This window comes from Bombina bombina, chromosome 6 (genome assembly GCF_027579735.1).
Source record: "Bombina bombina isolate aBomBom1 chromosome 6, aBomBom1.pri, whole genome shotgun sequence".
Taxonomy (NCBI): domain Eukaryota; kingdom Metazoa; phylum Chordata; class Amphibia; order Anura; family Bombinatoridae; genus Bombina; species Bombina bombina.
Window position 1 is genome coordinate 267,866,993 of NC_069504.1, and position 27,998 is coordinate 267,894,990.

General features: G+C 37.3%; 1 protein-coding gene across 1 annotated transcript; it reads left to right on the top strand.

The window, feature by feature from the left end:
* Positions 1-8,199: 8,199 nt before the first annotated feature.
* Positions 8,200-27,851, top strand: N6AMT1 (N-6 adenine-specific DNA methyltransferase 1). The gene is made up of 6 exons (XM_053719795.1): positions 8,200-8,554; positions 15,462-15,548; positions 15,747-15,837; positions 16,989-17,072; positions 25,976-26,117; positions 27,622-27,851. The coding sequence occupies exons 1-6, from the start codon at positions 8,430-8,432 to the stop codon at positions 27,738-27,740; spliced, it is 648 nt and encodes a 215-aa protein (XP_053575770.1). The 5' UTR covers positions 8,200-8,429; the 3' UTR covers positions 27,741-27,851.
* Positions 27,852-27,998: the final 147 nt, after the last annotated feature.

The window sequence follows — 27,998 nt, forward strand, 5'->3', positions numbered from 1 at the left end:
TAATTGTATACTATATCTGTACCATGTACCTTTTAACAACCTATATATAGGGACATTATACACTCCATTTTTCTTTGCATAAATGTTTTGTAGATTATCCATTTATATATCCCATATAGGTTGGACTAAATTATTTTCCATGTTTATAGAAACACATTGGACAAGATTTGCTTATTTTTAAATAACATTTCTATGATTTTTAGACTCCTAACCAAGCCCAGAATTTTTATAGAATACCAAGGTATACCTAATGCAGCTAGCTCCTGTTTGTGTAAGGGTCTTTTCATATGCAAAGAAAGGGGGAAAGGGGAGTGTTTGTTATTTCCCACTTAAAGTGGGTGTTATAGCTACCTTTTTAACAGAGCTTCTAAGTTTTTTATACTGGATTTTTATATCAGTATCTGTGCATATTATTCTTTATCCTTTTATATTAGTGTCTATGACATGCAGTTATATGAACATTGGAGTATACTGTCCCTTTAATCTGAATTTTTAATCTGTATTATAATGACAGTTTATTTAAACCAATTTATCTCCTCAACAATTAACTCCTTTAAGTATTTAGAAAACAACTAATTTACATAGCTACACTTTTAACTAAACAAGAGTGACCATTATATTTACTGTATTATATTTGCCATTAATAAAAATGGCAGCTTCAACCCAACAACCCCCTGCTCGTGTCCTAATTTTGTTTTCAAATGACGCCATGCAGAGCGACAGAGAGTAAGTACAAGGCGTTCACGTGGGTTTCACGTAGGTATTGGTAATAGGAATGTGTCGTCTATGGCTGCGACACTGTAATTACTTTTCGTGTAAACGTTTATAGTTTAATTATATGTTTTGCATTGTATATTGTTTATCTTTTCACGGAGCATATTTAAAGCAGGAAAAGGCAATAAACGTACTGGGCAGTGCCGTGGCAGGATATAACACATAAACGCTGTGGGCGCTGTAACATTGCAAATAAAAATATAGTTTGAAGAGCAGACGAAATACAAGTGAAATGTCTTTTCTCTAAATTTGTGATCCCTCATTTTATTTTGACGTATAGCTCTATTGATTATAAAATATTGTATTTGGTAATACTGATACACACGTTATGGAATACAAATTAATATAATAAAGCTAAACATAGCAAAATGCAAAACAGTGTTTTATACATATATTGTTACAGTTAAACATTGTTTTATTATATTTTTATAGTTGAGCAGTGTTTTATACATATATTGTTACAGTTGAACAGTGTTTTATACATATATTGTTACAGTTAAACATTGTTTTATTATATTTTTATAGTTGAACAGTGTTTTATATATATATTGTTACAGTCAAACAGTTTTATACATATATTGTTACAGTTGAGGCTTCTGAATATAGTTTTTTTTTTAATGTTTATTGACAGTATTTTGCAATATTGTGTCGTGCTTTCTTAAATATATTACTAAAATAACAGATGCATAAGCAACAAACAATTTAAAGCTAGTACAATCTAATATTTTTGGATGGACTAAATTATTTTCCATGGTTATAAAAACACATAGGACAAGATTTATTTATTTGCGAGCGCACAGGATTCACAAGTTGTGAACCTGTCTGCACTTGATTGCAAATTGTGGGGCGGATATGTTCCCCATATTTATCATTGCACGACAGAACACTCGTTCATTGAATTTATCCACCAATCGGCAAGGACAAACCAGGTTGTTCACCTTTAAAGGGACAGTCTAGTATAAATTAAACTTTCATTATTCAGATAGGACTTTTAATTTTAATCAACTTTCCTATTTACTTTTATCATCAAATTTGCTTTTTTCTCTTGGTATTCTTAATTTAAACTAAACCTAGGTAGGCTCGTATGCTAATTTCTAAGCCTTTGAGGGCTGCCTCATATCACATGCTTTTTAAATCTCTTTTCAACACAAAGACAGAAAGTACACGTGGGCCATATAGATAACACTGTGTTCAGGCACAGGGGGTTATTTAAGATTTAGCACAAAACAATGCTAAATTTAAGACAGTAGATAAAGTTAGTCATGTGATCGGGGGCTGGAAGAAGGTTCCTAGATACAAGGTAATCACAGAGGTAAAAAGTGTATTAATATAACTGTGTTGGTTGTGCAAAACTGGGAAATGGGTAATAAAGGGATTATCTATCTTTTAAAACAATAACAATTCTATCGTAGACTGTCCCTTTAAAGGGACACTGAACCCAAATTTTTTCTTTCTTGATTCAGATAGAGTATGACATTTTAAGCAACTTTCTAATTTACTCCTATTATCAAATTTTCTTCATTATCTTGGTATCTTTATTTGAAATGCAAGAATGTAACTTTAGATGCCGGCCCATTTGTGGTGAACAACCTAGGATGTTCTTGCTTATTGGTGGATAAATTCATCCACCAATAAAAAAAAGTGATGTCCAGAGTACTGAACCAAAAGAAGCTTAGCTGCATTCTTTTTTAAATAAAGATAGCAAGAGAACGAAGAAAAATTGATAACAGGAGTGAACTAGAAAGTTGCTTAAAATTGCATGCTCTATCTGAATCGCGAAAGGAAATAAATTGGGTTCAGCGTCCCTTTAAGTTTGGCGGAGAGAGTTTATGAGGCAGCGGTTTAAATTGCTACTTCATAAATATCCGTTGCATGCTCAAATAAGAGAGCCTGCAACCGGCTGAGGCATTGGCCTCATCATAAATCTTGCCTTGTTACTTTCAAGGTGGAGCAAGCCTGTTTCTGGTATTACTGTTTATGTAAAAAAAGCTTTCAGCATTTTGTTCTTGATTTTTTTTTTTAGTTTTTTTACTATTTTATTTTTAACAAAAATAATTTTACATCCTTACTAGTAATTTCAATAAACTTATGATATACATTATAGAGGATATACAATAAACTGAACAGTAACAAAAAATGAACAAAAGCATAAATAAAATAAATATGCACTATAATGATACAGAAGTATTATTCACTAGGTCACCAATTAGTTTCTCATGTCTAGAATAGAAGAAGATAATAAACTTAAAAATTATGTTAATTAGTGTGACCAAAATATTAAAAGAACAAAAGGGAAAGAGGGTAAACTCCAGTCTAATGCTAATCTGTCAGTGGTGTTTTGATAGGGATGATTGATATTTTCAACTCATAACAAATTCAGTGAGTTGTGGATATGGGGTTGTGACTTCGGTATATACTTGTACTTTTAAAGAGAGATTGTAGAGGAAACCTGATGCAAACATTTTGACAGGGATGGCACTAATGTTTGTTACCATTTCCTGGGTATAAGTTGTGATGCACTGTTCAATAAAATGTGAAACAAGTGGGTTCTCAGTTCACTTTTTATGCTATAAAAATATAAGTGGGCCTAGTGATATTTTTCATGATAACACATTTTCCATTTCAGTCAGAATTTATTCCCAAAAGAGTTTGATATGTGGGCAAGTCGACCATATGTGTGCCAAAAGCACCTGGTTCACTATACTACTTCAGCTTTGTTCCTGGGAAAATGACAATTAGCTATGCATTAGATACCATCTGGACAAAAGTTTGGTGGGATGTTCTATCATTTTAAGTATATGAGTCCAGATAGACTATTTAACAGCTAAATTTTTTTCCATTTAATTGTAAATGCTGGAAGAATGGTAGACTTATGATCTAAAATAAGTTTATATGCCAGAGATAAATATCCTTTTATTTGGGGTAAGTGAATAACAAAGCATTTAAAAAGCGCTTAGATGTCTAAGTACATTACATTTGTTGGGATTCGTTGAGCTATATAATGAGAAAGCTGAGTATATCTAAACCTTTTCTGATTGTAAGCTCAGATTTCCATTACAGAGGATGGAGTGCATATATAGGAAGTGTCATGTAAAGTTTCAAACTCTGGATTTTTTAAACAAGGGTTAAGAGAGGAAGGATTTGTGGCAATGGATTTGTAGTTTATAAGGACCACTTACCAAGTTTTCAGCAATGATCGGATACTGTTAATTAACCATCTCCTTAGGAATTCCTGGCACCCAGCAAGCACTCACCATGTGTACATAATAAGTAAGTGTTCTAGATCTATCCATTCTTTAGTTGGAGAAAGCCAACATCATTCCACTATCTGCTGCATTTAAACAGCTAATCTGTAGATGATGAGCAGAACTCCTTGACCTCCCATGTCACTAGTAAAAAAAAAAAAAAAAAATCCCCCCCCCCATAAAAAACGTTGACCTGCCACTGCCTGCACTGATGATATGTGAGTGTGACATGATGCTTCACCAGTGTCTCTGACTACAGGGGTTAGTGTTTCTGTTTTACCTATTAGTGTTTGTGGAACCAGCAAATTACAGACCTTGTTACTACAGCATGGGGGGGGGGGGGGTAAACAGTGTCACTATACAGTATGGGGGGCTGGACCATGTCATAGACTACTGTGGTCACTTTATAAAGTACTGGAACAGGTAGGGTCAGGCCAGCCATCTCACCGGCAGATTACAGACTGTGTCACTAACTCACTATATACAGTACTGGTGGGTTAAACAGTGTTACTATATACAGTAATAGGGGGTCAGACCATCTCACAGACTGTGGGCAGAGGGTACCTCCTTTTGCAGACATGTAATCTGATTCACATTGTTTTTTCTGTGTTAAAGGGACAGTCTAGGCCAAAATAAACTTTCATGATTCAGATAGAGCATGTCATTTTAAACAATTTTCCAATTTACTTTTATCACCAATTTTGCTTTGTTCTCTTGGTATTCTTAGTTGAAAGCTTAACCTAGGAGGTTCATATGCTAATTTCTTAGACCTTGAAGCCCACCTCTTTCAGATTGCATTTTAACAGTTTTTCACCACTAGAGGGTGTTAGTTCATGTATTTCATATAGATAACACTGTGCTCGTGCACGAGAAGTTATCTGGGAGCAGGCACTGATTGGCTAGACTGCAAGTCTGTCAAAAGAACTGAAAAAAGGGGCAGTTTGCAGAGGCTTAGATACAAGATAATCACAGAGGTTAAAAGTATATTATTATAACTGTTAGTTATGCAAAACTGGGAAATGGGTAATAAAGGAATTATCTATCTTTTAAAACAATAAAAATTCTGGTGTAGACTGTCCCTTTAAATGTAAAAAAAAAATATTTTTTTTTTAATCAAATTCACCTTTATTTTTTTTGGGGGGGGGGACCCTTCTTAGATTCTTGCACCTGGGCCCTGTAATTTCTAGTTACGCCTCTGGTTCTGTATAATATAATTTTTTACTTCAGCCTTTTTTTAATCTCAAAATCTTTATATCATCTGTCTCTATGCTGTATGTATTGAGGTAATGAAGTCTCTCCTTGTACATTAACATTGATTTCAGATCATGTACCATTTTAATAGCCCTCCTTTAAACAGTTTGTATTTTTTATATAATTTGTAAATTGTCTATCAATCTTTAAACCATCTTAAACAGGGATTGGCAAATGCAGGGCACTGGTTTCATACTGTTTAGAATATTGGCACTGGTGTCTAGTAAAATTACCTGACATTTTGGTTAGGAAGAGAAAAAGTGTTTAGAACAACATCTCCCTATTTGTGGAGTGCACAATTATATGTTAATGGATTTATGCAACCCGGTTCAGTACTCTATACCTTCTATTTTCCTCCCCTGCAACCTACTGCCCATGGTTTTAACAGAAGCAGTAAACCATTGACAGATGATTTCTTCTTTTTTTCTTATAATATTTTGTAAATAAAATAAACCTTCAAGAACTTTGTGCTACATAGAGTACCATTCAGGTTACAAATAGCAAATATTCCATATACATAAAGGTATAGATTTGATTTCTTAAAAGGACACTGAACCAAAACTGTTTCTTTCGTGATTCAGATAGAGCATGCAATTTTAAGCACCTTTCTAATTTACTCCTATTATCAATTTTTCTTCATTCTCTTGCTATCTTTATTTGAAAAAGAAGGCATATAAGCTTTTGTTTTTATTCAGAACTCTGGACATCACTTTTTTATTGGTGGATGAATTTATTCACCAATCAGCAAGAACAACCCAGGTTGTTCACCAAAAATGGGCCGGCATCTAAACTTACATTCTTGCATTTCAAATAAAGATACCAAGAAAATGAAGAAAATTTGATAATAGGAGTAAATTAGAAAGTTGCTTAAAATGTCATGCTCTATCTGAATCACGAAAGAAAAAAAATTGGTTCAGTGTCCCTTTAATAGAGTAGAACAAAATGACTAGTTTTGAGCTCTCTGAACAACAATCTATAGTAGGGATGACCAGCTGGTGACCCATGGGCCACATGTGATCCTCTGCACTAGTGTTTGTGGCCTCAGGGAAAAATAATTGAGAATGTATTCCATAGTTTTTGTGGCCCTAAGAAAAAGTGGAATTAAATATATATGCTTTCGGAAGTTCTGGTTAGTGGGCAAATTGAAATAAGCAGCAGATAGAGGGTACCTTACACTATTACATAAAGGGGCAGGCTAGACCCAATTATTTATTGTTGCATACCAAAGAAGCATCCTGGAACTGGTTTCACATCCTATAAGCTTTTAAGTACATGAAACATTTAAATATTCATTGTTTGTTGTTAGGAGCCGAAAATGTCTGCCAAGCTCTGCCCACCTATTGCGTATATATTTGGGTATATTAAGTTTCTCCGATCAAGATCGACTCCTGAATAAGTTTTCCTATTTGCACATGCTGATTTGTGCATGTGCAATTTGAAATAGCTAACTGAACAATATTAAACGTGCATTGCTAAACCTTAGCGGCCATTTTCAGTTGCTAACAAACAAGGATTATTTAAAAGTTTCATGTACTTCTTAGGAAATTAGCCCTCAATGATTTATAGCATCACCACAAAACTAGATAACTGATTTTTAGCCTGCAATATCGATTTAAAAACATAGCGTTCTTAAAGGGACATTCTGCTCAAAATTTAAATACACGTGGATTAATTACACATTTGTTTAGAAACATATTTGCAATATACATGTAATGGCATAAATGCTTCTAGTAAAAGTTACCACTGTTTTAGTGTTAACATTTTTCTGTACAAGTGCATGTGAAGCATATCTGGATATTCTCAGTGCTTCAGTATTTTAAATACTGCAGATGCTCAGAGTATCAGTGGGGCTTGTATCATGTCAGCAATTAACAAATTGAGTCATTACCAGAAGGTACAAGCACCTTAGGCTGTCTGAGCAAGTGCTGTGTTTAAAATGCTGGTGCATGTTGCATACTTAAATACACTTTTGAAACAGCTATAGCTTTTATTAGAAGCATTTCAAAATTAGACATTTGCTTAAACAAAACACAACTAAGATTTGAATCCACTCTCTCATCCTTTCCCGCCTTGACTACTGCAATTCCGTCCTCTCTGGTCTCCCTAGCTGCCGCCTAGCTCCTTTACAATCAATAATGAATGCCTCTGCCAGGCTCATCTTCCTTGCACGTCGCTCTTCATCTGCTGCACCTCTCTGCCAATCCCTTCACTGGCTTCCTCTTGCCTCTAGGATTAAACACAAAATTCTGACTCTGACATACAAGGCCCTCAACTGCTCTGCTCCCCCCATATATCTAAGACCTTGTCTCCAGATACTCTCCCTCCCGCCCCCTTCGCTCTGCTTGTTACCTCCTCACATTCCCATTTACAGGACTTCTCCAGACTGGCTCACATCTTGTGGAACTCTCTGACTTGCTCCACAGGACTCTCCCCTAGTTTTGAAAGCTTCAAGCGCTCCCTAAAGACTCTATTGTTCAGGGATGCATAAAACCTACACTAACCTTTCTTTATACCAGTTCTTCTCCTCCATTGCTATCCCATTAAATCCCCTTAGCGTGTAAGCCTAAGAGCCCAGCTGTTTGTAGATTACCACCTTAAGCGCTGTCTACAACAGTGCAACTCTCGGCAAGGCCCTCTACCAATTTGATCCCTATAAATGTTTCCTTGTATACCACCTATGTTTATAGCGCTGCGGAATCTGTTGGCGCTCTAGAAATAACCGATAATAATAATTTTTGCCAATACATATGTATTACTAAAATGTTTTTATTATAAACTGAAATGCATCCATGTGGATTTCAATTTTGGCTGGAATGTCCCTTTAATATGAGTTACATTTCCAGGTGATTTCTAACTATTTTTGTATATTTTTTTTTTTTCATCTTTTTTTTAATGGTTTAATTATCTCTAATGATTAGTTTTATTAATATGTAGATTTCTATACATACATCTTTGTGCAGCTGTGTCATATATTATCAGATATCTTAGCTCCTTGGATTTAATGTAGCCATTCTCAAAAGAGATTTTTGTCAGCGTTTTACTCAATGCTTATTAGAAATCATATACAAATATTTCCAAAACAATACATATTTTTTTTCCCTCATATTTCTTCATAAATAATACTGACTTTTTAATTGTATTGTTTTCTCAGAGACAACAATGTTTCCAACTCCTGTATATTCACACGTTGGACGTGGAGAATTTATTGATGTATATGACCCAGCTGAAGATACATTTCTTTTAATGGATGCCCTTGAGAAAGATGCAGAAGAATTGAAATCTAGGTATTGTATGCAACAAAATCCTTTACAAGAAATATACCATCATATGACATTTAACTTAATTCACTACTGTAAGCTGTATTTTATCAAGAATAAGTATTTCAGTTATTAGGGTTTTTTTTTTTTTTTTTGGGGGGGGTGTAGTATCTGATCTTTTGGGAAAGCGAAAATACCACATAGTGTGGTAATAACCGAACACTCTACACAAAGGGATGAATGTGTTGGCTAATGCTTCTTTCAGCTATAAGGCCATCCTCTGGTCTCTTGCTGCAACAAATCAAGTAAAGGTCCCTCAACAATAGTGAGAGCACACAGTGTAAATTGTGAATCATATACAATCAAAATATGTTTATTCGGCTACAAATCTCGCATAAGAACTGAACGTATTTTGGCTCAACATTGTTTTATCATTCTTAAGTGGTCAGTTATTACTACGCTATGTCACATCCTGTCTTTTCCTTCTTTGTGCTTCTGCTGCTTGCTTGGGTGCCTGGTGTGACACGAGGATCAGTATATTTCTCCTGTTAAGTGTAGTCAGTCCACGGGTCATCCATTACTTATGGGATTATATCTCCTCCCTAACAGGAAGTGCAAGAGGATCACCCAAGCAGAGCTGCTATATAGCTCCTCCCCTCTACGTCATACCCAGTCATTCTCTTGCACCTAACTAATAGATAGGACGTGTGAGAGGACTGTGGTTGTTAAACTTAGTTTTTATTTCTTCAATCAAAAGTTTATTTTAAACGGCACCGGAGTGTGTTGTTTCTTCTCAGGCAGCATTTGAAGAAGAATCTACCTGAGTTTTGTGTATGATCTTAGCGGTCGTAACTAAGATCCACTTGCTGTTCTCGGCCATTCTGAGGAGTGAGGTAACTTCAGAACAGGGGATAGCAGGCAGGGCTCACCTGCAAGGAGGTATGTTGCAGTATATTATTTTCTAAGGAATGGAATTGACTGAGAAAATACTGCTAATACCGATGTAATGTAAGTGCAGCCTTAAATGCAGTAGTAGCGACTGGTATCAGGCTGATATGTATGTATGTATACTCTGAGGTATTTCTGGGGAATGGAATTTCACTAAGAAAATACTGTCAATATTAAAGTAATATTTGAGCCTACACTGCAATGAAAGCGACTAGCAGCAGGCTTATTAATAACATTTCATAATTTCATTTTTAAAACGTTTACTGGCAGGTTAATCGTTTTTTTCTGAGGTACTTGGTGAAAAAACTTTATGGGCACGATTTTTACCACATGGCTGTCGTTTGTTTCTGAATAAAATCAGTTTACTGAGCTTCCCCACTGTTGTAATATGAGTGGGAGGGGCCTATTTTAGCGCTTTATTGCGCAGTAAAAATTTAGTCACAGTCTTCCTATTTCTTCCTCCATGATCCAGGACGTCTCTACAGAGCTCAGGGGTCTCCAAAACTAGTTTTGAGGGAGGTAATCACTCACAGCAGACCTGTGAGAGTGTGTTTTGACTGTGATAAAAACGTTAATATTAAATTGTTATCCGTTTTTGGGTATTAAGGGGTTAATCATCCATTTGCTGGTGGGTGCAATCCTTTGCTAACTTAATACATTTACTGTGAAAATTTGGTTGCTATAACTAATTTGGTTCATTGTTATTTCAACTGTGACAGTTTTTTGTGCTTCTTAAAGGCACAGTAGCGTTTTTTATATTGCTTGTAAATTTATTTAAAAAGTATTTTCCAAGCTTGCTAGTCTCATTGCTAGTCTGTTTAAACATGTCTGACACAGATGAATCTCTTTGTTCAATATGTTTAAAGGCCAATGTGGAGCCCAATAGAAATTTGTGTACTAATTGCATTGATGCTACTTTAAATAAAAGCCAATCTGTACATGTAAAGAAAATTTCACCAGACAACGAGGGGGAAGTTATGCCGACTAACTCTCCTCACGTGTCAGTACCTTCGCCTCCCGCTCAGGAGGTGCGTGATATTGTGGCGCCAAGTACATCAGGGCGGCCCATACAAATCACTTTGCAAGACATGGCTAATGTTATGACTGAAGTACTATCTAAATTGCCGGAATTTAGGGGTAAACGCGATCACTCTGGGGTAAGAACAGAGTGCGCTGATAATAATAGAGCCATGTCTGATACTGCGTCACAATTTGCAGAACATGAGGACGGAGAGCTTCATTCTGTGGGTGACGGATCTGATCCAAGTAAATTTAAGCTTGAGAACCTCTGTGTATTACTAGGGGAGGTATTAGCGGCTCTGAATGATTGTAACACGGTTGCAATTCCAGAGAAAATATGTAGGCTGGATAAATATTTTGCGGTACCGGCGTGTACTGACGTTTTTCCTATACCTAAAAGGCTTACAGAAATTGTTAACAAGGAGTGGGATAGACCCGGTGTGCCTTTTTCACCCCCTCCTATATTTAGAAAAATGTTTCCAATAGACGCCACCACACAGGACTTATGGCAGACGGTCCATAAGGTGGAGGGAGCAGTTTCTACTCTGGCTAAGCGCACCACTATCCCGGTGGAGGATAGCTGTGCTTTTTCAGATCCAATGGATAAAAAGTTAGAGGGTTACCTTAAGAAAATGTTTGTTAAGCAAGGTTTTATATTACAACCCCTTGCATGCATTGCGCCTGTCACGGCTGCGGCGGCATTCTGGTTTGAGTCTCTGGAAGAGACCCTTAGCACAGCTCCATTGGATGAGATTATAGACAAGCTTAAAGTCCTTAAGCTAGCTAATTAATTTATTTCTGATGCCGTAGTACACTTAACTAAACTTACGGCTAAGAACTCCGGATTCGCCATTCAAGCGCGTAGAGCGCTGTGGCTTAAATCCTGGTCAGCCGATGTGACTTCTAAATCTAAATTGCTTAACATCCCTTTCAAAGGGCAGACATTATTCGGGCCCGGTTTGAAAGAAATTATCGCTGACATTACCGGAGGTAAGGGCCATGCCCTGCCTCAAGACAGGGCCAAACCAAGGGCTAAACAGTCTAATTTTCGTGCCTTTCGTAACTTCAAGGCAGGAGCAGCATCAACTTCCTCCGCTCCAAGACAGGAAGGAACTGTTGCTCGCTACAGACAGGGCTGGAAACCTAACCAGTCCTGGAACAAGGGCAAGCAGGCCAGAAAACCTGCTGCTGCCCCTAAGACAGCATGAAGTGAGGGCCCCCGATCCGGAAACGGATCTAGTGGGGGGCAGACTTTCTCTCTTCGCCCAGGCTTGGGCAAGAGATGTCCAGGATCCCTGGGCGTTAGAGATCATATCTCAGGGATATCTTCTGGACTTCAAAGCTTCTCCTCCAAAAGGGAGATTTCATCTTTCAAGGTTGTCAGCAAACCAGATAAAGAAAGAGCCGTTTCTACGCTGTGTACAAGACCTTTTACTAATGGGAGTGATCCACCCAGTTCCGCGGTCGGAACACGGACAAGGGTTTTACTCAAATCTGTTTGTGGTTCCCAAAAAAGAGGGAACCTTCAGACCAATCTTGGACTTAAAGATCCTAAACAAATTCCTAAGAGTTCCATCGTTCAAAATGGAAACTATTTGAACCATCTTACCTATGATCCAAGAGGGTCAGTACATGACCACAGTGGATTTAAAGGATGCCTACCTTCACATACCGATTCACAAGGATCATTACCGGTATCTAAGGTTTGCCTTCCTAAACAGGCATTACCAGTTTGTAGCTCTTCCCTTCGGGTTAGCTACAGCTCCAAGAATCTTTACAAAGGTTCTGGGCTCTCTTCTGGCGGTACTAAGACCGCGAGGAATAGCGGTAGCTCCGTACCTAGACGACATTCTGATACAAGCGTCAAGTTTCCAAACTGCCAAGTCTCATACAGAGTTGGTTCTGGCATTTCTAAGGTCGCATGGGTGGAAGGTGAACGTAGAAAAGAGTTCTCTATTGCCACTCACAAGAGTTCCCTTCTTAGGGACTCTTATAGATTCTGTAGAAATGAAAATTTACCTGACAGAGGACAGGTTATCAAAACTTCTAAATGCTTGCCGTGTCCTTCATTCCATTCAACACCCGTCAGTGGCTCAATGTATGGAGGTAATCGGCTTAATGGTAGCGGCAATGGACATAGTACCTTTTGCACGCCTGCATCTCAGACCGCTGCAATTGTGCATGCTAAGTCAGTGGAATGGGGATTACTCAGATTTGTCCCCTATGCTAAATCTGGATCAAGAGACCAGAGATTCTCTTCTATGGTGGCTTTCTCGGCCACATCTGTCCAGGGGGATGCCCTTCAGCAGGCCAGATTGGACGAACAACAGACGCCAGCCTGCTAGGTTGGGGCGCTGTCTGGAATTCCCTGAAGGCTCAGGGATCATGGACTCAGGAGGAGAGACTCCTTCCAATAAACATTCTGGAATTAAGAGCAGTTTTCAATGCTCTTCTGGCTTGGCCTCAGTTAGCAACTCTGAGGTTCATCAGGTTTCAGTCGGACAACATCACGACTGTGGCTTACATCAACCATCAGGGAGGGACAAGGAGTTCCCTAGCGATGATGGAAGTCTCGAAGATAATTCGCTGGGCAGAGTCTCACTCTTGCCACCTGTCAGCAATCCACATCCCAGGCGTGGAGAACTGGGAGGCGGATTTCCTAAGTCGCCAGACTTTTCATCCGGGGGAGTGGGAACTTCATCCGGAGGTGTTTGCCCAACTGCTTCATCATTGGGGCAAACCAGATCTGGATCTCATGGCGTCTCGCCAGAACGCCAAGCTTCCTTGTTACGGATCCAGGTCCAGGGACCCGGGAGCGGTACTAATAGATGCTCTGACAGCACCTTGGGTTTTCAACATGGCTTATGTGTTTCCACCCTTCCCGATGCTTCCTCGTTTGATTGCCAGGATCAAACAGGAGAGAGCATCAATGATTCTAATAGCACCTGCGTGGCCACGCAGGACGTGGTATGCAGATCTAGTGGACATGTTGTCCTGTCCACCATGGTCTCTCCCTCTGAGACAGGACCTTCTGATTCAGGGTCCTTTCAAACATCCAAATCTAATTTCTCTGAGGCTGACTGCATGGAGATTGAACGCTTGATTCTATCAAAGCGGGGATTTTCGGAGTCAGTGATTGATACCTTAATACAGGCTAGGAAACCTGTTACCAGGAAAATTTACCATAAAATATGGCGTAAATACTTATATTGGTGCGAATCCAAGAGTTACTCATGGAGTAAGGTTAGGATTCCTAGGATATTGTCTTTTCTACAAGAAGGTTTAGAAAAGGGTTTATCTGCTAGTTCATTAAAGGGACAGATCTCAGCTCTGTCTATCCTTTTACACAAACGTCTGTCAGAAGTTCCAGACGTTCAGGCTTTTTGTCAGGCTTTGGCTAGGATTAAGCCTGTGTTTAAGACTGTTGCTCCGCCGTGGAGCTTAAACTTAGTTCTTAACGTTCTGCAAGGTGTTCCGTTTGAACCCCTTCATTCCATTGATATCAAGCTGTTATCTTGGAAAGTTCTGTTTTTAATGGCTATTTCCTCGGCTCGAAGAGTCTCTGAGTTATCGGCCTTACATTGTGATTCTCCTTATCTGATTTTTCATTCAGACAAGGTAGTTCTGCGTACTAAACCTGGGTTCTTACCTAAGGTAGTCTCTAACAAGAATATCAATCAAGAGATTGTTGTTCCATCATTGTGCCCTAACCCTTCTTCAAAGAAGGAACGACTTCTGCACAATCTGGACGTCGTCCGTGCCCTGAAATTTTATTTGCAGGCAACTAAAGATTTTCGTCAAACTTCTTCCCTGTTTGTCGTTTATTCTGGACAGAGGAGAGGTCAAAAAGCTTCGGCTACCTCTCTCGCTTTCTGGCTTCGTAGCATAATACGTTTAGCCTATGAGACTGCTGGACAGCAGCCTCCTGAAAGGATTACAGCTCATTCTACTAGAGCTGTGGCTTCCTCTTGGGCCTTTAAGAATGAGGCCTCTGTTGAACAGATTTGCAAGGCTGCAACTTGGTCTTCACTTCACACTTTTTCAAAATTTTACAAATTTGACACTTTTGCTTCTTCGGAGGCTGTTTTTGGGAGAAAGGTTCTACAGGCAGTGGTTCCTTCCGTGTAAAGATCCTGCCTGTCCCTCCCGTCATCCGTGTACTTTTAGCTTTGGTATTGGTATCCCATAAGTAATGGATGACCCGTGGACTGACTACACTTAACAGGAGAAAACATAATTTATGCTTACCTGATAAATTCCTTTCTCCTGTAGTGTAGTCAGTCCACGGCCCGCCCTGTGTTTTACGGCAGGTCTAAATTTTAAATTAAACTCCAGTCACCACTGCACCCTATAGTTTCTCCTTTCTCGTTTGGTTTCGGTCGAATGACTGGGTATGACGTAGAGGGGAGGAGCTATATAGCAGCTCTGCTTGGGTGATCCTCTTGCACTTCCTGTTAGGGAGGAGATATAATCCCATAAGTAATGGATGACCCGTGGACTGACTACACTACAGGAGAAAGGAATTTATCAGGTAAGCATAAATTATGTTTTTTTCCACATTGTGGCATCTTTTGATTTAGTATGTTTTTTTTTTTGTTTGGGAATAACTAGTCCCTTTTGGTTTAGACCAATAAAGCTCATAGCGTATTTTTTATTTAATAGTAAAGTAAATAATTTAGGGATTTAAAAAACCCATTCAGGCTTATTTTTTATCGCATTTGAATAGTAATCTATTATTTTACATATCAACGAAGTTACATATGTAATCAACCAATTCATATATTCTCCACTGATATAAAAGTTTTCTTTTAGTACTATTGCTATTGAAAATTGTGTCTGTAGTTTTGAATGTAGATATAAATTTCCATAGCCCACACATTTTCACGATCAATTACTTTTATTTTCTTGATTAATACTGAGAAGTTTAATTTTCATCTTTTGCTTCTGTTGTTTTTTTTTCTTTCAGGGTTAGGATTTGTCTTGAAGTGGGTTGTGGATCTGGAGTTGTTTCTGCATTTATAGCATCATTTATTGGACCAAAAGCTTGGTATCTGTATGTATCTTTTGTTCAGTCACTGTACAGAATTACAATTTAAATATATAAAAGAATTTTTTCAGAGCATATTACTATACTTCCCTGTATTTAATATTTTTATAATTGCTCATTCTTTTATATTTGCGAAATCATCCTAGTTCTGCGTAGTAGAAAAAGTGTCATGTGTGATAGCTGAAGCTATTTCTCTGTTTGTAGATGTACAGATATCAACCCACAAGCAGCTTCGTGTACGCTAGAGACAGCAAGAGTCAACAAAGTATACATTGAGCCAGTGATAACTGACTTGGTAAGACTGTTTCTATGTATTTCTAAAGTTTAAACCAATGGTATCAAGCTCATTGTATCCGGGGGCTACTGGCCAAGTGTTTTTCCCCCATGGGGGCCACTTGAACAGAGTTAGTGCTCTGTAACTGGATATACTAGAAACTGGAAGTGACATTTACCCACGTAGTAGTGCATGGTAGGAGCTGTAGTCCAACATAGACATACAGAGTGTATATTTATCTTGTGAGGGCCAAGTGACTTGATTGTTATGGAACTGAATAAAAAGTAACATTTATCCAAACAGTACATAATGGGAGTCTACACTGGACAATGCATGCTTGTCTTTATATTTATCTTGTGAGTGCTTATATAGAACATCAACTTGTTACACATCTGAACCCTAAAGAATTGATGGGGCCAAATTAATAATTTACCTAATAAACAAGGGAGGGCCAGATTAAACTATCTAGAGGGACACATATGGCCCCAGGGCTGGTACTTTGAGATGACTGGTTTAAACATTATCATCTGTACCGTGCAACTCGAGATTTCTATTACATCTTGTATGATTTTAAATATCAGTACATACTTTGGCAACAGATGGTAAATATTTTGCTTGTGTGATATTACAATCTAGAGGAAATATAAGGCATAAATGGACCACAGTAGGTAAGCATTGTATACATTGGGGCATAATGAAGAAGTCCACAACTTTTTTTATTCCAGTGAAATACATTTCACTAAATTGCCTTGGTGATGAGCTTATATTTAAATCCTTTTACAGGCCTTTTTATAGGTATGGCCATATATGGGTTAGAAAATACATGTTGTAATGTAGCAGTCTCCTGAATACAGCTTTTTGTTCCTTTAGTAAAAACAAGATTTATACCTACCAATAAATCAATTACTTCTAAAGCTTGATTGTATGTGATCATCAATATCACAGAGAAAAGACATTGAACAAATTGATGTTTAAATAGAAAGACCTCAAGAGTGAAAAATGCCTCTGCACTAAAAGGATTTGCAATAAACAAGATTCCACCCTTGGAGATCAAGGTATCCATTTTGATCTGAGGTTTTCAGCATAGTGAGGTGTTTATTCTCGTCACCCAATGTTAATTGACACATGAATCACTTATCTAGTATGTATATTATTTTTATTCTCATTCACAGATCAAAGGCTTACTACCAAGATTACATGGACAAGTGGATTTACTTGTATTTAACCCACCTTATGTACTGACACCTTCTGAAGAGGTAACTTTTTTTTTTTTTTTTTTTTTTTTTCTTAAATGGACATTAAGCTGCAGTAAGGAAAGACTCTTTTGTCTTATTAAAGTCAGCTCTTAGTTGGTGAGACTAAATACACACAGAGAGAAGCACACTCAAAGGAACGAACACCCAGCTTAATACCATTGTTAGCCTGTTCTATGGCTATTTACCACCTAGGTGCAGCTTCTTTTAGCCCAGTAATGTTTTTCACATAGTAGAACTTTCCTTTAATATATCAGTCTGATCCCGCCTATTATGGTCAGTACAGCGCCAAAATACCCAGGCAATTCCTTTCTCAACAAGGAAAGCAGCAACCCAAGATGATCGTTTCGGCCTTCATTGGCCCTCGTCAGTGAGGTGTAGCCATAATCCTCTAAGCACACTGAGCAAGGAGTCTACGTTTGCTTGCCCCTTTTTCCCTTAGGGAGACTAAATACATACAGAGAGAAGCGCACTCACAGGAACGAACAACCAGGTCAATACCATTGTTAGCCTGTTCTATGGCGATTTGCCAACTAGCCATAGAACAAGCTATTATTCTATTGTTTGTTCCCAGGTTTAGTGCTTCTCTGTTTTTATTTATGCAAATGATGACCCTGAGGGAGGTCTCCCTAAGGGTAATGCGGGAAGCCAAACATGGACCCATTGCTCAGTGTGCTTAGAGGGATATGGCTGCACCTCACTAACGAGGCCCACTACAGGCCGACACGTACGTCTGGGGTTTTGCCATTTCTCTCATTCAAAGAAGGATTGCCTGGTATTTCGGGACTGGACTGCACTGTTTAGTCAGGATCAGACTGATATACTACAGGAAAGTTTTTCTCTCTGAAAGGCACATGTTGAGCAAAAAGAGACTGCTTCTTGGTTGGTAACTAGCCACAGAACAAGCTATTATGCTATTGTTCTTTCCCAGGTTGAGCCCTTTTTTGTTAGTTTTTATTTAAGCTCTTAATTGGTAGTTGCACATAGGTAAGAATTATTTTTTAATTAAAAAAACTTTACAAAGTTTAGACACAAAGCTACTGCAATGAACCTTTTTTTTAATCAGTTTATTCTAATTAGGCGCTAAAGCTCTTACTTTAATCTATTACAGTGTCCTGACCTGTGTTTTTATGGTATTGGTATCAAAGTTACAGATATGTTGAACATGAAAAATCTGTTTGTTTGTTTTAAACATTCAGATTCGGCAACCCATCATACATTCTAAAAAGGAGGGTTTTATATAGATTTTTGTACTTCTACACACAAGCAAAATAAAGAAGGTAAATACGAAAGGATTTCATCTACTATAAGTTCGCTCTTCGTTCATACACATATGCCCCTCACAAGCAAACCTACTTCTCTTCTCTTATATCTGCTCTTTCCTCAAACCCTAAACGAGACTTCTCTACTTTCAACTCTCTCCTCTCCCCACCTGCATCACCACCTCCGTCTGTCTTTAGTCCTCAAGATTTACTTTCTAAATGAAACACATACTATGCGAAGCACCATCCCGACACTAACATGAAATCTTCTAACTTCACCCCCTCTGCCACTATCTGCATTTTTCCCTCCAGCAACAGAGAATTAAGTTTGTTCCTTACTACCTGCCTACTCGACCCTATCCCTTCCCAGCTAAAACCTTCTCTGTCTTCCACCCTTACTCTGAACTTACTCACATCTTCAACCTATCCCTTTCTACCGGTTCATTTCCATATTCTTTCAAACATGTAAAGGTCAATCTTATATTAAAAAAACCCTCCCTTCATCCTAATTCTCCTGCAAACTACCTCCACGTATGACTACTTCCACTAACATCAAAACTAGCTTCCAATAGCCTGGAAAAACTAGTTTACAACAGTCTTGCTGTCCTTAAACTCCTTTTTGTCCCCAATACTGCCCTCACCAAGGGTACTAATCTTCTTTCTGCTAAACTGCTACTGCCACTACTCTATATTTATCTTAACCTCTCGGCTGCCTTTGACACAGTTGACCTTTTCCTCCTAAAGACCTTCTGCTCTCTAGGTCTCTCTTGGACCCACTCATCTTTCTCACAGGTCCTTTTCTGTGTCCTTTTCTGGCGACTCCTCTTTAATGCCTCTGTCTGTTGGAGTGCCTCACTGCTCTGTCCCGGGTCCTGTACAGGTATACCTCACTTTACATCGCTTCACTTTACAGCGTTTCCCTAATACAGCACTTTGTGGAGCTGAAATTCAACCTCCAAGGATTTTGAAATAGTGATGCACTCATCGTGAGATTTCGAAAAATAGTGACTTGCACCATTTTGTTATGCACAGTTCACTCTGTTTATAGTATTACAGTGCAATTTGTGTCTCTCTCTGTTAAAGTCTGGCAAATTTTACTACAGCAATTGTCAAGTGAATGTTCACAATAAACACATGTATTCTATGTGATTTTATTAGTTAGATCTTGTCTTTAGATCATAACTAGTTCCTTATTAGATTAGCCAACAGGGTTAAGTGGTCTAATAATTAGTATTTACGGTCATCTACATCTATTACCATACATGCACTTATTAAAGTGGTCCGCATCTTTTCTATCCCCTTTTCTTTTCAGTGTTGAGCACAATTTGTGTTTATTAGGCTAGGACACCACATATTTGTTATTATCTTTGCAATATGTTTGCTCTTTTAATTTTTACTATGTAAGTATATTTTATCTTTGAATCCTGGTTTAGCAGGGGTTAATCCAATTTACACTTGGTTTATAAATGGGTCTCCCAGGCTGGTCCTAATCAGTATATGATTAAGCGCCACCAGGGGGCGCGAAACGTGTAAGACTTGTCCTATATGTCTCTACCCTTGTCTGGGGGCTATGTTTTAACGTTTTTTCAATAAATTGCATTTTTTTAATTTATACCAACTGAGTAGTGCCTGCTCCTTTGCGTGCCCTGCCTCGGAGTTACACTTGACTCCAACCTGTCCTCCATCCCCCACATCCAATTGCTCTCTTCATCCTGCTGCAACCACCTATGCAATATTTCCAAAATTCTGTTTCTGAGTGCTGACGCCACAAAGCAAAAAAATCCTCTCCCTTGTGATTTCCCGACTTGACTACTGCAATAACCTACTCACTCACCTTACTCTCTCCCATCTCTGCCCCCCTTCAACCATTCTAAATGCCTCTGCCAGTCTTATCCACTTTTCTCGTTGCTCTGCATCTCTCTGCGAACCCCTTCACTGGTTCCCCATTCACAGCAGAATTCAATTCAAAATCTCATCCTGACCTACAAAGCCCTTACCAACTCTACTTACTACCTGTCCCCACTAATCAACAAATATACTCTAGCCCGCCCACTAAGATCCAACAATGACCTGCTCTTTGCATCTTTGATTATCACCTCTTCCCATGCTAGACTGCAGGACTTCCCTTGTGTGGCACCTACCCTCTGGAACACTTTCCCTCGTACTGTCAGACTTTCCCCTAATCTGCCTTCTTTTAAACGCTCCCTAATTAATTTTTGTTCAGGGAAGCCTACCACCCAGCTCAGTAACAAATGAATTCTCCTTAGCTAATAATTGCCCTAATCTAACTCTGTATGAACATCATTCTCACCCTTGCAGTCCTCCCCTCCTGTTTTTCAACCTCCTACCCTTATAGATTGTAAGTTCCCATGGGAATATGGCCCTCAATTCCTCCTGTATTAGTTTGTCAAATTGTGTCTTGTCTCTTACAAGTTTTGTATAATTGTTTTATTGAAACAAATTGTACCCATGAACAGTGCTGCAGAATATAAAAAACTAAAGGTGGGATGGCTAGAGAAAGCCTAGAAGTCCCACCATAAAGTATGCAATGTAAGCACTCTGGGCCCTAACTGGTAAAGGCGCTTGCTTCCTCAAAAAGAGGGAATGATTCAAATAGACCTTTTATTTGTAAATATTAAAATCAACACTCAACACACATATTAAAAAAATCCAGAAATACCTCAGTGATATACAAATGTATATTCAGAGAGGAAATGCAAATATCTGGCCTGAATTTGGTAAAATGAATAATCACTCTACTGAAAATATATGGATACACCACTCTGTCTGGGGTATAGAATATAATATACTATATATATATATATATATATATATATATATATATATATATATATATATATATATATATATATATATATATATATATATATATATATATATATGTATATGTGTGTGTGTGTAACTGCTATGAATCTGGTGTGTGCCTATTACAGTGATTGGGGGTGTGGTATGGTAAGAACAATCCAAAAAGAAGAATCTAGTGCCGGGCTAGATTACTTATGTTTAATATAAGATGATATGGATCTCAAATCATAAAGGGGGGTGAGTGAAGTAAATAAGTTATTAGTCAGTTTGTGGTGAGGACAGCTTATACCTGAAGTTGGGCAATTAGTCTTGTGCATATGTTAATTAGAAGTGTGTGTAGTGCTTCAACACATGAGGATGTACTTGATGGTTTGTGATAATAGTTATTAGTGCCAGCCGTCTGACACTAATTCATATATATCTATTATTCAGAAAAATATATATCTGTTGTATTTCAACGTATGTTGTTATACTGGTTAACGACTTGTTTACATAGATCTGATATATCTAAGGTTGGACAGTATATAATATACTTCAACATATAGGGTTCTGCTGTTTTGCTGCTAATTCACTTTAATCAATCAGCATCAAATTCTAGCTCAAGGTGATCAAAAATACAACCCATCTGCTAACCGGTCACAAAAAAATCATAGTATAATTATAAGGTTCACAATATTTAAACTGTTGAGAGTGAATAACACTTAAATGTCACCCCTGATTTGCTTGTGCTGGGCGAAATGATAAGATCCACCTATTATAACGTATCAAGCGATTGGCTTTAAATGCAGCTTATGTCAAGTATTAAACCCTAGTGGGCTCATACTGCTTAATTAATAAATGTATTCTTTGTACCATACGTTATTAGTGCTATTATGATAAATCAAATCCTCTGGAGTTAACTGCAGACAAAGGTGTTTGGTTAACTATGAGTTTATAATTATCCTAGAGAAAATAATATCTAAGATATCACAATGTGAACCAATTGTGTTAACCTATTTGCGTGAGTAGTATGGATTTGGTGAACCAATATTGCAGCGTGTGAAACAGCTGCCAGTAATTCAGCAATTACTTAATGAACACTATTGGACTTGTTAATGGAATCCCTGTAATTCTTGCACGGTTGTTTGAATACTAGATCTGACACAACCCAGATCAGAATATGTTATGATATAGAATAATAATATGCTTGCTGTTTTTTCTGGCACAACCCAGTTAGTAAGTCTGATGGGTATATCTAGGCGTTAAGTACAACGACATTCTATCTATGATGTAAGAATACTAAAGATACTGTTATGATATATGTTGATAATGTGCTTACTGTTAGACTTGCACGACCCAGCTTATAAGTCTAATGGGTCTATCCGGTATACTGTATAACGACACTCTGTCTCAGATGTCAGAATACTAAAAATTCCTTCCTGGCTGTCTAGATACTAGATCTGGCACAACCCAGATCATATTGTGTTAAAACATAATGTTCACTCTATTAGTCTGGCACAACCCAGATACAATATTATTAAGTAATTTAGCAGTTACGGTGGCGTATAAACTAGAACACTAAGGTATTGGCATCTGGCTATTAAAAAAATGGGAGCGTAACACACACTCTAAATGCTCTCCTGATGCGTTTCGCCCATCCGGGCTTTTTCAAAGGCAGCGAGCCGCCAAAGTTTGGGGGATATATACCCTCCATGATGCGGAAGTCCCGCCTCTTTCTATTCTCTGATTCGTTTGCGATTCTATCTATTATCACCAGGCCGCCAGTCAGATTCATGTGAGTGGGCGGTTTGCTTAATGACGTTGATTGGCAACAATCCCTGCCTCCTCTCCTGTGAACGCGATTCTATTGACAATCAAGTATCCAGTTACATATGTTACACTGAAACTTATCTATCTCTGATCTCCATGGTTACTGTCTGTCGTAACTCATAGAATGAGTGCAGGACCAAACATCTTGAATAGTATCAAACCAGCATGATTTGAATAGTATCAAATATGTACTCTATTCGTATGCTGAACTATATGTGCATCTAGAGCCAGAATGAACCTAGAGTGTGCATTTCTATTGTATATAAATAAATGAATTCATATTACATTTAGCTTATTGGTTATTGTTTGTATAAATTAATTCATAATTTACCAATAACCATATTCACAATAACCAATAAGCTAAACGTAATATGAATTCATTTATTTATCTAATAGTGTAATACAACCAGTGGTTTTTAGTGCAACACAATTTGATTGGATAACGTTAGATCAAACTATAGGAAGTTTTGCTGAGTTACTGGCAGCTGTTTCACACGCTGCAATATTGGTTCACCAAATCCATACTACTCGCGCAAATAGGTTAACACAATTGGTTCACATTGTGATATCTTAGATATTATTTTCTCTAGGATAATTATAAACTCATAGTTAACCAAACACCTTTGTCTGCAGTTAACTCCAGAGGATTTGATATATCATAATAGCACTAATAACGTATGGTACAAAGAATACATTTATTATTTAAGCAGTATGAGCCCACTAGGGTTTAATACTTGACATAAGTTGCATTTAAAACCAATCGCTTGATACGTTATAATAGGTGGATCTTATTATTTCGCCCAGCACAAGCAAATCAGGGGTGACTTATTTAAGTGTTATTCACTCTTAACAGTTTAAATATTGTGAACCTTATAATTATACTATGATTTTTTGTGACCGGTTAGCAGATGGGTTGTATTTCTCTTGTAAAGGTGTATCCAGTCCACAGGTTCATCCATTACTTGTGGGATACTCTCCTTCCCAACAGGAAGGAGAATATCCCACAGGTAATGGATGAACCTGTGGACTGGATACACCACAAGAGAAATAAATTTATCAGGTAAGCATAAATTTTGTTTTTTGATCACCTTGAGCTAGAATTTGATGCTGATTGATTAAAGTGAATTAGCAGCAAAACAGCAGAACCCTATATGTTGAAGTATATTATATACTGTCCAACCTTAGATATATCAGATCTATGTAAACAAGTCGTTAACCAGTATAACAACATACGTTGAAATACAACAGATATATATTTTTCTGAATAATAGATATATATGAATTAGTGTCAGACGGCTGGCACTAATAACTATTATCACAAACCATCAAGTACATCCTCATGTGTTGAAGCACTACACACACTTCTAATTAACATATGCACAAGACTAATTGCCCAACTTCAGGTATAAGCTGTCCTCACCACAAACTGACTAATAACTTATTTACTTCACTCACCCCCCTTTATGATTTGAGATCCATATCATCTTATATTAAACATAAGTAATCTAGCCCGGCACTAGATTCTTCTTTTTGGATTGTTCTTACCATACCACACCCCCAATCACTGTAATAGGCACACACCAGATTCATAGCAGTTACACATATATATATATATATATATATATATATATATTATATTCCCCAGACAGAGTGGTGTATCCATATATTTTCAGTAGAGTGATTATTCATTTTACCAAATTCAGGCCAGATATTTGCATTTCCTCTCTGAATATACATTTGTATATCACTGAGGTATTTCTGGATTTTTTTAATATGTGTGTTGAGTGTTGATTTTAATATTTACAAATAAAAGGTCTATTTGAATCATTCCCTCTTTTTGAGGAAGCAAGGGCCTTTACCAGTTAGGGCCCAGAGTGCTTACATTGCATACTTTATGGTGGGACTTCTAGGCTTTCTCTAGCCATCCCACCTTTAGTTTTTTATTCAGCCTGATGCATGAGCACCATTTCCCACATTGTATAAAAACCACTTTGTATATAAATTGATAATTTATAATTTGTACCACGGGAAAAGCCTGAGTGGTGCCACTGTTTACTTTTTGTGTTAGTGCTGCAGAATATGTTGGTGCTTTATAAATAAAGTATAATAATAAGTAAAACATGGTGGTTAAGTTAAGATTATTGCTGATGACTGTGTGTCCGTTTACAATAACTGGTGAATAAAATACAAAACTTATCCTTACCAGTAGGAGTCTTATGGCTATTATTGCAGTCTTCCCTCTATTTTATAATTATAATTCATATTTTTAATTTAAACATGTATTTCCAGTCATAAAAACATTTTGATCACAGTAAGATTTTAAAACCGTGATATCCTGGAAATGATCTTGAATGGTAACATGTAAACGGAGCATGCACAAAAGCTTTCAATATTAAAAAACAAACACCTAAGATGTGCTGCACAAAATACGTTTTCAAGAAGTCAAGACTGCTGAAATGGAAAAGGCATCCACAAAGTATTTGGATGCCACTGTAGGATTCGTGGAGTTTATAAGAATCCATTTAAAAACAAAATACTAACCAGGTTGTCTAATGTATTCGTTTGGACTCCAAATTGAAATCTCATTGATTGGAAAGAACTCCAAAGAAAGCCCGTACATTCGGAGGTTTTGGATGTCTCTGAATGTGGAAGAAGGCAGCTGCTCATTGCTTTCAGTTCTTTATGGAGCTGGATTTCTGATTGTGAAAGTGCAACAGTAAGATGTGGATTGCGCAGATCTTAGTGTGTTGCACTTTCACAAGAAAAAAATCCATCTCCGGAAAGAGACGAATGCCGCAAGCGGCTGCCTTCTTCCACACTCTGAGGCATCTGAAACCTTCAAAATCACAGGCCTACTACAAAAGTGTTGCTCAATCAGTTGTACATTAATTTCTTGAGTTTTGTTTACCCAAAATATTTGAGCTTGTAAATTATATAATCTAATACTGTCTTATTTGAGTGCAATGTTTATATCCACATTTTAAATGCCTTTTAATTATTTTTTCTTAGGTAGGAAGCCTTGGAATAGAAGCTGCATGGGCTGGAGGCAAAAATGGCCGTGAAGTCATGGACAGATTATTTCCATTGGTTCCCAAACTTCTTTCTGATGATGGGTCGTTTTACTTACTTGTTCTAAAAGAAAACAATCCCAGTAAGAAAGATTTTTAATTACCTAAAAACAAGTGATAATATCTAACTGTATAAAATATAGAATATATATAGAAAATTTAAGTCAGAGAGTCAGAGAAACAGGTTTCCTACTTTTATCATAATCTAAAATTGGGTTTTCCAATTCTAGACTTCAGGACTCACTAACTGGCCAGATGTTTAGTATTACTTTGGGTATGAGTCGACCATAACTAGTGAGTAGCTGGTCATAACATGTGTACTGTGTTTCTAATGTCCTTTAAAATCTAGCATATTTTTCCTTTGTACTAGAGTTGGGACATTTGTACTAATTTCCATATAAAATTGACACTGACACTATATAATGCATATTTTGTTGTTGTTGATAAACGAATGTTCCTGTGCTGAATAAACCCACTTTTCTTGTCATACCTGAGGTGGCTTGTGCATGTACCAGATAGATATAGATTTACATAGCCCCTTAACACATTTACTAGGCTAAGGATGATGATAATAATCTCAGCAGACTGCCCCTTTATTTCAGTTCTTTTGACAGACTTGCATTTTAGCCTATCAGAGCTGTCTCCATGGTAAATTCACGAGAATGAGCTCAATGTTATCTATATGAAACACATGAACTAACACCCTCCAGTTGTGAAAAATGGTCAAAATGCATTTAGATTAGAGATGGCCTTCAAGGTCTAAGAAATTAGCAAATGAACCACCTGGGTTTAGCTTTCAACTAAGAATACCAAGAGAACAAAGCAAAATTGATGATAAAGTAAATTGGAAAGTTGTTTAAAATTACATGCCCTATCTGAATTATGAAAGTTTTTTTTTTTTAACTTGACTGTCCTTTTAATTAATTTTCCCCAGTTATAATAGTGTGAATGATGATAGTGTGATAAAACATTTTATATAATGCTGTTATGCTTTAGTGCAAACATTCTCAAACTTGGCCCTCCAGAGGTTTTGGAACTACATTTCCCATGATGCTCAACCAGCTGATATGAGCGACATGGGAAATGTAGTTCCTAAACATCTGGAGGGCCAGGTTTGAGGATGTCTGCTTTAGTGTTATGCATTGCAGTTTTATTTATTGTATTAAAGGGACACTCAATCAAAATTAAACTTTCATTATTCAGATAGAGCATGCCATTTTAAACAACTTTCAAATTTACTTCCATTTAAAAAATGTGCACAGTCTTTTAATATTAAAAAATTTAGAGTCAACATATCCTACTGAGCATGTGCAAGAATAAGTGTGTATGCATTTGTGAATGGCTGATGGCTGTCACATGGTACGTGTATGCATTTGTGATTAGCTGATGGCTGTCACATGGTACAGGGGGAGTGGAAAGAGACATAACTTTTATAATCGTCTGGAACTAAATATAATACTCCTTTTGAAGTTCAGACTCTATTGCATTGTCTTGTTCACTTGCATTTGTTGATTATGCAAATCTTCTTTGTTGACTGGTCCTTGCACATTACAGATAATCACTTTGTTTTTGTTTTTCTATGTGTAGATGAAATTTTGAAGAAGATGAAGAAATTTGAATTGGCTGGTTCCATTGTCCTTTCAAGACAAGCAGGGAGAGAGAACCTGTCTATTTTAAAATTCTGCCGATATGTAAACGCTTGTTAAACATTTTCAGCAAATAATGTTGTATCCTCTGTGAGGAAAAGATTTAGTATTTTGTGAATATCAAAAAGTCAGTATAGATACTGATTAAAAATATGCACTTTTTAGCACAAAGAGGCTGAGGTAACCATCAACATTATTAAAATCAAGAAAAACACAAAAACCTGAGCTTTATAGGTATGCAATATAGCGTAACCACAATTAAAGGGACAGTCTACACAAGGATATTTATTGTTCAAAAAGATAAATAATCCCTTTATT